Source organism: Diabrotica undecimpunctata, chromosome 2 (genome assembly GCF_040954645.1).
Source record: "Diabrotica undecimpunctata isolate CICGRU chromosome 2, icDiaUnde3, whole genome shotgun sequence".
Classification (NCBI taxonomy): Eukaryota; Metazoa; Arthropoda; class Insecta; order Coleoptera; family Chrysomelidae; genus Diabrotica; species Diabrotica undecimpunctata.
The window spans coordinates 38575400-38588596 of NC_092804.1; the positions used below are offsets into that span (position 1 = coordinate 38575400).

At 33.0% G+C, this 13197-nt stretch overlaps 1 protein-coding gene across 1 annotated transcript in view; it reads left to right on the plus strand.

The window, feature by feature from the left end:
* Positions 1 to 12911, plus strand: part of fz (frizzled class receptor) — a 527726-nt gene extending 514815 nt beyond the window's left edge. The window contains exons 2-3 of the mRNA XM_072522691.1: positions 8771 to 9063; positions 11800 to 12911. Of these exons, the coding sequence (XP_072378792.1) occupies positions 8771 to 9063; positions 11800 to 12024 (518 nt within the window). The 3' untranslated portion in view covers positions 12025 to 12911. The remainder of the gene's footprint in view (positions 1 to 8770; positions 9064 to 11799) is intronic.
* The last annotated feature ends 286 nt before the right edge of the window (positions 12912 to 13197 follow it).

Below are 13197 nucleotides of genomic sequence, written 5' to 3' on the forward strand. Positions count from 1 at the left end.
TGTTCTTCGTCGGCCTGTGCCTCTCCTTCCGGCGATCTTACCGTGTATTATGAGGTGTAAAAGGTTATACCTCTCTGGATGTCTCATTACATGACCGAAATATTGTAACTTTCGAATAATTCAATAATCGAATAATCGAATAATTAATCAATATAATTCTAAAATTCCCAATAAATGGTGATTACATTTTTTTGATTATTATACCATGTTGACGCCATGGACGTCATAAAAGATCGAGCAGTTCCGTATGGGTTTCGTATTATTAGCTGTGTTAGGAAAATTTGAACCCTAAGGTTGACGTTCTGGAAATTTTAAATATAAGTGACGTCACTTTATTTAAATTGTGACATGCAACGTTTTTACTTTGAAAAATGGTATATTAAAGCTATTTATTAATTGTTGTTTAGGATAGGTGAGTAGCAGTTATATGCTTATTTCCTGTTTTCTATTATTGTAAGGATTTAATCGTCTTATTGTTTCCTCCAATACTAAATTAAATATAGTACAATATTTCTTTTAATAAAATTATGCAGGTCCAAATTTACAAAATATTTTTACACAGAAAATTCCTAACGTCCATTTGTACGACTTACGTTTGTCTTGTCTCATTATAAATTATAAATAGATCTAGCACTTCCTGTAGTCTGGCATTTTTATCACTAGTGCTTTTATCTTTTATAATACCACTTAAAGAATAAAGTATCTGAAGTCGTGTAGGTACGGAGAAAAAGAACGCGCTCATTAACCGATATTCTGTACTCTAAATCGTCTCTAATCAATTCTATCTGTAAGGAAGTCAGATGGGAGAGGATATCTTCGTCTATCGTTGATTATCTGATCAGGTGAATTATAGGCGAGACAAGATCGTAATCTGGATTCGAAAACTTCCATTAATTTATCGTATTCATGAAAAACGTGACGTTGCCTTAATTTAAACAGCCGCGTTGAAGGATTAATGCATTCAGGGACGGAATGCAGGATTGTTTTACGGTAAAAGTATCTTCTCCGATTGATTCCTTCGTCTTCTTCTCACATCTTTATGCTCGTTTAGGCGTCGAATTACAATCGATAAAAAAATAGTCGGTAAAAGAATGATCGGAAGTAAAAATGTTTATATTCCTAGTATTTAACACTAGATATATCCAAACTTTAAACAATTGATAACAATGTGAAATGCAAATCAATGAACTACTCGTATCAATGTCATGATTGTCTAGTCTAATAAATGGCGAAAGCACGTACTGAAATGAATAGTTTGTATCCGTAGATTGATTTTATTCGAAAAGTTTCTATAAAAAGACTATTAGTTGCATCAAAACATAATATCGGACTAATTTCGCTTTCATTTTATCTGTCTCGATTCCTTCCTATTTTTGCATTTGTCTTTCCATAGCTTTAGTTTGATGATTTTTATGCCGTTTTCCATGTCATCTGACCATCTTGTTTTCGGTCACCCTTGGTTATTTTGTTGGATTGACATCCATCTCTTAACTTTTTTTGTCATCTCGTTTGCTGGTCGTCTCATAATGTGTCCCATCTATTCCAAGCGTTGTGATTTAATCACTCTTACTATATTTTCGTTTCCTAACTCTTTTTCGATGTTTTTAGAAATACATAGCATTTATAGTGCCGTTTTTCATTTTATTTAGTAAATGCAAAACATTTCATGCGTCAGCTACAGTTTATTTTTAATCTTCTTTCCCTTAACCCTTTGGGGGGGATTTAATTATTTTTAAATATTTTCGGTTTGGTTTTGAATAACTAATGCAAATAAAGATAACAAATTATATTTTATATATATGTATATTGTACATATTATATAAATCAAAAAAACAGGTGATGCTTATACGGGACCACTAGGGAATGGCAACTATACATTAAAAAAAAATAACTTTTGATGGAATTTAAAAAAACAATTTGACTTTTCTGTTAAGCAAAGACCTACTTGACATGTCGAGCAACGCCATCTAGTTCGATGGGGTTTTGCTCTTGTGCTGAAATTTGCAGATCAAACCTTTGTGGCATGGAGTGACATATGTGTAGTCTTATCATACGGAACTACAGGTTTATTTATATTCACAGCCGTCGAGCGAAAGAGAATCTGGTTCCTATTCCGGAACCCGACAGCGAAACCGTCAAAAAGTCGGGCCTTCGCAAGAGAGTTCGTCGGAGTAAAAACAGGACTTGGAGACGCCGTCGGGAGATCCGGGCAGAGTTTTCTTTTCTGAATATGCGTTCGAGTTCCAAGGAATCCTCTAGCAGGGAGATGTGGTTTGGAACGCGAAGAGCACCGTAGTTGCAGCGGTGTCCGGATTTTCCCCTCGAACCTTGAAAATCCAAAAGAGGGCCACGTGAAGGCTCGCGCAGTTTTGTACCCATATCCGCAGCAGTTCTACAAGGTGAAGAGCCTCTAGTCGATAGAATCATGTAGGTAAGGGAAGTTGGCAAATGGGATCCGTAACTTCGGGATAAGGATTGGCTCTGAAGATTGAGGCGTGTCGGACTTAGCGGGGAAGAGGGTCACGTCTAACGTCCGGGCGTGGGCGAGGTGAAGTGAGCCTAATTCTTACGAGTTGGGTTTCATGGATCCAAGTTCGGTCCCATAACTTGGTCTCCCGCAGAACCGTCTTGTTGCGAGGCTCTGATTTACTTTCGGGTGCTTGGATATCCTCTTCGGCCGCCCTTCAACAGTCATTTTAGAGCTGGCTAACTCCTACTTCCTCTCTGTGGTAGCTCTGGATTAGCCCAAACTAATCCAGTAGCTACAGCAAATCTAAACTCTTTAAGAGAGAGAAATGCCAAAACATCTAAGAAATGCCAAAATAATCTGTGCCACCATTTTTTAAATTTTCTCTCCATTCTATAGCTTGCCACGTGTTGATCAGATTTACCGAAAAATTCATATATCTATTATAATCCATGACTAAATGGGTGCATGTAATATCCACATAAGTCCCTTCTTTTTTCTTTCTTTTTACTGTACATAAATCTTTAGGATTGTGAATGTTGCTAACAAAACGAACAAGTTTTGTATCTTTCCATTGCAAATACAACAGCCTTCTTTACTCATTCGTCAGTTGGTATCGCCTCTGTTTATGAATTTCTCGGGTTTTAAGTCCCTAGGCTAAATTTTTCGTATTTTTACAGTTCCACGACCATATATACCACTATTTAGTAAATCTTCCTGTAGTCCTACGCCATTAAACAAATTGTCATATATGTATGTATGTCATGTATACTCTATGATGCTTACCTACAAGAGAACGGGTAAGATCTTTTACGACACGGGATCCAAGATTAGTTTTAACTTCATCGTCAACCTTTCCGGTATAAATTTGAAGCTGTGACACATATCCTGTTTGGTCTGCTGGTATTCACATTTTATATCTGCATTTGATCGGCTTTTGTGGCATGTATTATTGACGAAATCTTATTAGTCCTTTGAATTTTGCCATTGATTCATCAATGGCTTGATTTTGGAACGGCAAATGTTAAGAAATGTTTCAGACGTGTCTATGAACGGTCGTATTTGATACAGTTTATCGAATCCTGCTTCACATTTCTTTAGGTTGAATGGAATTATCTTTTATGTGCAAATTTGCCAGTAACCAACTGAATCGATCACGAGATTGGAAGACTAGATGAACGGATCTCTCATTTCAAATTTTGCAGACCAATAGTCTTTATAACTCCATTTACGTATTAGTCACATCATAAGATTAACCCCAAAGGAACATTTCAGTTCTTTATATGTTGTTGCAATATAACGATCCCCATATTGCTGTGTAGTGTAACAGTTGGTTTCAAAAATTATTTTCTCAAACAAATTCGTCGAGAACAAACACAAGAAAATTTCTAGCGGTGTGCCAATATGATCGGAATAATTTGGATCACTGTGTTGTATAAAATTTTAAATTTTAGATGGATCATATAATGATACTTTCATCCAAGTTACTTGAGGTGCATCGCTCTCCAAATGAACATTACATACAACATGATCACTTTGTTCGTATTTTAAAAAAATTAATTCTATGTCGTCGTCAAGTTCTTCTTCAGATGATTCATCTTAAGTATATTTATGATCCACTATCAGATGGCAGATCATCTAATAAAGTATATCCATCGGTAGAAGATAGCTTGGCGACGTCAAAATGCAGTCTTTCTAAAACCAAAGAAAATAATAATAAATAATAATGTTATGTCCTAGTAATCCCATAAGGAACCTCAAGAAAAATATATAATATTTCGAAATGAAAAAAATATTTTTAAAATTTTTATCATTGTGCCTTATTTATAAGCATTATTACAAAAGAAAATTTACAAAACTTACCGGCCATTTAGGAAGTTTGACTAAAGCACCTTATTATAAATCATATAAACAAACAGTAACGGTGTTCAACTACAACTAAACAGTTATTAACAGTCTGGCAACTGGCAGTCTGCTCTCTGTTAAACACGTTTACAAGAATATGCTGGATTCTAACTACGAACGCTTAGGGGATACGTTCTAACACCGAACAAAGGTATGAGGTTCCGGCTGGCGCGTACTGGGGCCACAATATAAAATGGACCGTGGAAGTGATGACGTTAGATTTTATTGACATCTGTCAGTTTCACTTTCCAAACAAACCTTGTTTAGTGTGGATAATTTGTATTTTTCGTTATTTTTTCATTTTTTTACAGAATCTTTCCGCTTTTTGCAATATCTAAGTTACTACAACAATTTTACAAGGTTGTGTAAATAATAAAGCATGTTGTTTTATAAAAATAGCAATAAAATGCATGTATCAATAAAGTAAGGTTAGAATGTCTTTAATTTAAATTTTTAAACTATATTTCATAAAAATAGAACACTGAATTATGATGGTATTATCGTAAAAAACACTATACTTAAAAAAAAGCAGCAGAGGAAGCAAAATGTTAACTTTATAGAATTTAAAAAGTCTTGAGATTGGGCATTTCAACTTTTGTTTGGAAAGTAATTGACAGTTGTGACGTCACACTTCCACTGTCCATTAAAATAATTGTGGTACTTTACTGGAACCACTTGGACGCAAAGGTTTAAAGCTTGGTTTCCCTTTACAATTCTTTCTTGATTGCCTTCTTTTCCAGATGTTAGGTCACTCCAAGGCAGTTGAATATCGTTACTTTTTTAAATTTCAAGTTGTCGGTTTTCAGGTACTCCTCTTTGTTCCTTTGTTGTTGTTTACTTTCATATATTTTCTCTTCTTTTCGTTTATTCGTTTATTCATCTTTCTTGGCTTCGGTTTCCAGTTTGTTAGTTGCGTTGGTCCTTAGTTTTTTTATATCTATAATTCCTTTCACACTGCCAACATCTTGTCTCTCTTGATCGTATCAAAGGTGTTTTCAAACTCAATAATACTACATAGATGTTTCTATTATATTCTTAGTTATTTATTTCCTTTATTTCCTTTGTAGGTAATGGTTATGTTTCCATTGTTTTGGTTCTTTAGTCATTCTGTTTAGTATCCATATTTGTTCTATCGGTTCGTGTACTTGTATATTTATTTTTTCTCCTCCATAGTTTATCAGTTCTTATACAACATTTTCTTCTCCCGCATTTTATCATTTTTTATTCTTTTGTCACTTTTTTCTCTTCTGCCTCTTACTTCTCTTTGCTTTTGCTGCTTTCTTCGTCATTTTTTGTCCTTTTTTAGCATTAAGTAAAAGTATTCCTTTTATATTTATTTTCTATGTCCTGGTTTATATTATGTTATCCCCTTCTTGTTCTTCATTTCTCCTGCTCCACCCATTGACGTTTTATATCCGATTCTTATTTTTTTAATAGATTTTTATCTTTTTATTTCTTTTGCTTTTTTCTTGATCCATATATTTCTCTTTCTTTTGTAAATCTCTTTTGCTACATGTCTTCTTTGTTTTCATTGGTTCCTCGTTTATATTTCTTTTTAACCTCTGGGTTATGTAGAGATTCTAGATTCCGCCGTTATTTAATTTTTCTCTCTATTGTATGGTTTTGCCCACCATAAATCTTCTTGAGATATTCTATCATATGCTTTATTAGGATCAATCAATATCATATGATCTATAAAATAAAGAATAAAATAAATCAATCAATATTAATAAAATAAGAACATTTGAGATATCCAAAATTGTTCTGAAAGATTCCTAAATCAAATGATCGAGGAAAAATTTAGGAGAATGTAACATATTTAATTCAGTAGATGGAAATAATGCTTTTTATTTGATTTGATCATGATAGCTAATTTTTAAAAGAAAATAAATAAGTATTAAGATAGAAAGATAAAATACATATGAACGTTTCAACAATATTTGAACTTTGTCCTAATTAAATCATTATTTTATAAAGTAATACAAAGCAGACCAAAATTAAAAATGAAGGTTGTCTTTAAATTGTTAATGCATATCCTGTACATTTCCAGCTAGTTAGAAGGACAGTGTATCGCAGACAAAACGTATATTGTATAGTGTACAGATCCTTAGAGACTAACTATAAATGGAAAATCCAATTTACCAGCCTATAATTAAAGTTATCCGTAATTAAACTAAACTAACCAGAACTTATGTACCCACAAAAACTTATTACGACCTGAAAGTTACGGGAGTTGGAAAAATGAGCCAAGGATGTGTCATAAACTATAAAAAGAATCAATTAAACCGTTTTTAAATATTCGCCTTATACAGACTCCTATAACGGAATCTGAAAGCTACAAAAGAAAATTATCTATTTAATTAACAAATTATAATTCTATAGCAGTAATTAGTTTTTCTTGTCGTCTGAGACGGTACTGGGTTCATGATACACCATACAAGTAAGGGAGTCATTTAACGGTATTTGTTGAGAGTCTTATAAATGATTATTCCATTAAGATCTTTATTTTTAATGAAGGTGTTTTAATTACTCAAGCCAGTGGAGTATTTAGCACTCAATAAAGAAGTCAATATTATATTACTATATTAATGTATTTTTATATTTTTGTATACTTTCTGATTTAAGTTTGAAGTACCTAGTGGTTTCTCTTCTTTATATACCATTTTCTTGAAGATCATTATTTTGGTCAACCTATAGGAACTGTTTGATTCGATTACATGAAATGGAGAAGGGCACGGTTGGTTTTTGGGAGCTCCAAAATATCTAATTATGCTACTTAAAAATCTATGTGAAAACAGTTTCGGAAAAGTAAAGGTCAACAACGTTCTTTCCATACCATATAGATCACTATCTGGTATAAGATAGGGCTGTATTGTATCACTCATCTATTTAATATATATTAAGGATATATTATGAGAATAAGTGAAGTCTTGCAAAGGTTTAAAGGTGGAATAACGATAGGTGGCAAATAATCACCAACGGTATTAAATGAAATAGTGACCTTTGTAATCGTTTGATATCAGAAACAAAATTTGTCGAAATGGAAAGTGAACTGAATAAGATCAGTTGGAGATAGTTAGAAGAAAGAAGAAAGCCGAATCACTTTAATATTCGGTCACATTTTCTATCATCTCACGACTTCACAAGAGTTATACTTTTATAAAATATTACAACTAAACACCTGTTACTTCACAAAGGTTATTCAAGTTTATGCACTAAAACATTGGGTCAAACCGAGGAAGAAAGAGAACAAACAGTTTTATGATGACTTGTTACAGAAGACCACGAAAATTTCACGATAATCTGTGGCGATTTGAATGCCAAAATTGGAGTAAAAACCGATCCACCTGAAAATGCACTTAAAAATTTTGGCATAACAAAAAACACATAATGGTATATGGTGAGATATCAAATACAGGACAATTATTCCTTCGTAATGGTAATCGCCAACGTCGGATAACTCTGATATGCCACGTGAAGAAGAGAAAAATACATGAGGTAAAAATCAAAAGGGCATTCGGTATGAAAACCATTTGCCCACCGCCATGCATTATAACCAGCTAACTTACTTTTGAATTTTTTTTGAACAATCTTTTACCACTCTCGTCTGACCAGCTGTTCGCAGTATATTCTTCATGTAGGTACATAGGTTTCAACAACGTAGAGCACGAATCTCATTACGTTCATTTAATAAACGTCAATTACCTTTCGTTTTGTTCCATTTAAATCCCAAATCTTGTACAATACTGTAGAGAAAACTGACACTTCCAGTTCACTCGGACACCTTTTCATGTCTTTTATGCAAAAGCTTCAATAATACACTAACCGACCCTAGCCATTAGTCTCATGAAAATGGTAAATTATATTTCTAATAATCTGTTTCTCGTAAGTCTGTCACAGTTACTTTCCGCTTAGCAGGTGTTGTTGCTGAAAATTCTTGTGAATTATTTGAATTTACGTTTGTTAACATATTCGCTTCTTGAATTATCTTTCTACTGTGCTCACGTAGCTTCGCTCACACGTTGTGTAATATTAAAGATGGATTATCTTCAGGAAACATTGTTTGTATATATTTTAACACATTGTAAATTATCCCTTTGGATTCTTGTGCCTATCGGATCAGTTCATTCATACTACATTAACCGTCTCTATTCTATAAAATAGTGATAGACAGGGACTTCAGAGAAGATGACTGGGAAAATAGAGTGGAGGACGAAAAAGGCGAACTCATAATGGGAAGAGCCCAAGAAGAAGAAATATAAAATATTCTTCTTAAATCTGTATTTCAAACTAGCTGTAACTTTCTAAATTCTAGTTGTATATAGATGTAGAGTATTGTAATAACATACATTTTAAACGAATATTTTTCGGAATTGCTAAAGATATTTTTTGTTTCAGGTGACGTTCTTAGCGGAGTCTGCTACGTAGGAATTTGGAATATAGACGCAATGAGAGTATTCGTTCTGATACCCCTTATCGTGTATCTGGTCATCGGCACAATCTTCCTCACTTCAGGGTTCGTTTCCTTGTTCAGGATACGCACAGTAATGAAACATGATGGCACAAAAACTGACAAATTAGAGAAATTAATGATAAGGATAGGAATTTTCTCCGTTCTATATACTCTTCCAGCTTTGATAGTTATTTCTTGTTTGATATATGAACACACGTATTACGACGATTGGATGCTGGTAAGTACAACCTTACAAGTAATACTTTTTGAAAATTTATCATAATCCTTGTCCTTAATCTAAATCATTTACAACGACAGCACGACGACCGTAATTTACATAAAAAGCTTAAGGAGACTGCTGGAATATACAGAAAACGAAGACCAACCACCATAGTTAATCAGGATAACCAGATAGTGCTGGGTGAAAAGGAAAAAATTGATATATGGGAAAATTATATCCAGGAGCTCTTCCATGACGAAAGACCCATGAGTGAAGTTTATACAGACGACCAGCTGACTGGCCCTTCAATCACCAAAGAGGAGATAGAAAAGGCAATATTCAATTCAAAAAACAATAAGGCACCTGGACCAGATGAAATCCCGTCAGAAATACTCAAATTACTGGATGAAAGGGGAATTTCAGCACTACACAAAATATTTAACTTAATTTATGAAACTGGCTGCTATCCTCAACAGTGGTTACGCTCTACCTTTATTCCCCTGCCCAAGAAAGTCAATGCAAAAAGATGTGAGGATCACAGACTCATTAGCCTGATGAGTCACACTTTAAAGATATTCTTAAAAATACTACATCAAAGAGTATACAAAAAATGTGAATGGGACATCAGTGACTCCCAGTTCGGGTTTAGGCAAGGTTTAGGAACACGAGAAGCAATAGTAGCAACACAGGTGCTGGTCCAAAATTGTTACGATCAGAAGAAGGATGTGTTCCTATGCTTTTTAGATTACCAAAAAGCGTTTGATCGTGTCCAACACCACAAGTTAATGCAGATCCTCAAGAAAGTTGATATAGACCAAAAAGACATAAGATGCATTGAAAACTTGTACTGGCATCAAACGGCACAGTTAAAAATAGACAATTCTATATCCAAACCCATACATATAAGAAGGGGCGTTCGACAGGGATGTGTGCTTTCCCCTCTTTTATTTAACATTTATTCGGAAGCCATATTTCAAGAGTCTCTGGAGGATGCAAAGATGGGAATCAAAGTGAATGGAGTACTGATCAACAACATACGATATGCTGATGATGGTGTCTTAATTTGTGACAACATAGTCGATCTTCAACAACTTGTCACTATAATCGGAGAACACAGTAAGCGAATGGGATTAGAGATTAATACCAAAAAAACCAAATTTATGATCATCTCCAGAAACTTGGATGCACTTGAAAACTCCACCATAACACTGAATACTAAGTCCATTGAAAGAGTGAGTAAATTTAAATACCTGGGATCGTGGCTTTTTGAAGACTGGGCATCGGACAGGGAAGTAAAATGTCGCATTGAGTAAGCTCGACAAGCTTTCGTAAAATTCAAGAAGTTCAGAGTTCGATCTTCAACTGAGACTAAGGTTTACTAAGTGCTACGTGTGGTGCTGCTATATGGCGTAGAGGGCTGGACACTCAAAACGAGGAATATAAATAGATTAGAAGCTTTCGAAATGTGGCTCTATCGCCGTATCCTAAAAATACCATGGACAGCGAAAATCACAAATATAGATGAAGAGAAGAAGAAGAATCTAAATCATATATCTTATATAGTACTTATTGCATAACCTGTTCGAGTACTCTATCATATGTTTTTCGAAGATTTATGAATACAATATGAACGATCTAAGAAAATAAGGCCTTTAACCATCAATATGATATGCTTACTACAGCTGTTCAATCATCCTCTTAGATACTCTATACCATCAATATGATATGCTTACTACAGCTGTTCAATCATCCTCTTGGATACCCTATACCACTCAGGGAGCGTGAATAATATAACTAATATCATTTTCAACGTAACCTTAACTTCAACATAACCGTTCCTTTCTATTGTCCTTCGATTAAATTCATTAATGACATTTCTACTGACATCCGGTGTAATAGCCCCATATTCTTCTTTTTTTAATCTCTCAAGATGGTCAACATTTTAAAATAGCCTCTTAAGGTAAACCTTTTATTTTAAATACCACAAAAAGACGAGTCCAGAGGGGTAAAGTCTGGAGACCTCTGAGACTATCACCCTAAAAGTGTGTAGGACAAAATTTTAAACACTTATTTTAGCATAACATGCTGTTCCATCATGTTGCTACCATATTTCTTATCTTTCAATTAATATTAATTTAATAGTAAATAGTGTAGACATTTTTAGATCGTATTAAATTAAACAACAATTAATAAAATTTTAAAAAATCGGCTTCACTTATTGTCCTTCGGTTCTAAATCTAGTTTATTATTACATCTATGGTGAATTCTGATATTGTGTATATCCTTTTTCTTTTGGTATTTTAATGTTTGTCTAGGCTATTGTGTTAAGTGATTAAGAGTATTAAGCCTTATTATTAACTTTTCTATATGCTTTATTTTCCTTTAGAATATATATTTGCCCACATGTTATACTATTTCTAGCTAGTATATTCCCTGAACAGTTGTTTTAATGTATTTTATTTCATTTCATGTTACTTCCTATATCATTTTTAAAATGTCTGGGATAGAGTTTTCTAATATTTCTGCTCCTTATCTCCTAAAATTTTAAATTGAAAAGTTGTTTGTCAATTTTACGTTGATATATACTGTTATTAGTTTATATTTCATCTCATATATTTCATCTCATATAGGTTAAAAATCACTCGTGTATCTTCGTTTTAGCTTTTATAATGTTTACAAATTTGATTTCCATTTTCCTAATATCTTCTACGATTAGAATCTTTTAGGATCTAATATTTTTATTTCATATTTTAGACATGGAACCAAGATATGTGCGAGATCCAGAAATACGCCATTCCTTGTCCGAAGAACTTAACCGAAAAAGTCCATCCTAGGTTCGAGGTCTTCATGATCAAGTATTTGATGACAATGATAGTAGGAATCACTTCGAGTGTTTGGATTTGGTCGGGAAAAACTGTACATAGCTGGAAAGTGTTTTTCAGAAGGTTGCAAGGCAGGCATGTTGAGGCGTACGTGTGAACAATCCAATAAATGTTACCTGAACGTTTAATTTAAACACAGTGTTGTGAAGTTGACAATTATAGGAGGTAGATTCATAGATTTTGGAATAAGAAACGTCTGTTCATGTTTTATACAGAGAGTATTATTAGATATTTAATACCTGTGTTATTATGACATTCAGCTTGGCTATATGCAAAGTGAACACAGCTAAATGAATTGTTACACGCTGCAGTAGAAATATGAAATTTTTAACATTTCCCTTTTTAAATTTAATTTTTTTTTAAATTTGACTTCTTGGTCGAATAAATTTTTTTACATTATTTACAAACTTGACTGTCTCGTTCTGACTACAATTATTAATTTTTTTGTCCACTTTTGACAGTTTTTTTACCGTTTTACCTAATATTTTATGCCAGGGGTTAACTTTTTACAAACTTTTCTTGTCTACCTATTTTGGTTACTTTTTTAACTTTATTTTACTTTTTTTAATAATATTTTTACTAATTTTTGTCGATTTTTTTAAATTTTTTACAATCAGCTTTTCTGGCTGTTTAAAAATCTATTATATAAATTTTTTAAAGTGTTTTTTATTGCTTTATTATCTATCTATTGACTGCTTTTTATTGAAAGTAGTGTTTAGTGACTATGCTGTGCCACTGCACCACACGTGCACTTCTGAATAAATGTTTTTTACTGGAACAACATTCTTCTAACTCTAAAGGCAGCTACTAACATTATTGTTAATGGCACTTGACATTTTTATCCTGGCAGTTAATAAGTTCTTTATTTTATTTAAAATTTTTCTGTGGTGTATGTGATTCAATGTATTGTAAAAACTCATGGACAGACATTTCTTAAATAAATACTTATATATATATATATATATATATATATATATATATATATATATATATATATATATATATATATATGTATATATATATATATATATATATATATTAGATTTTTGGATAGGGAGACACTTATATAAGAAAGATTATACAGCATACAGTTTTGTTATGATACTCCTAGAGTGGAGCTATGCTGTTATTTAATATCTTACTTACGCCATAATTTCCTTATCCAAGACGTGTTGAATTGAAGGTAAATACCAAGTCAAAAGTAACATGCAAGATGTTTAAGATATAAGAATGATTATCCGATAAATTACTTTCATTTTACCGATATGAC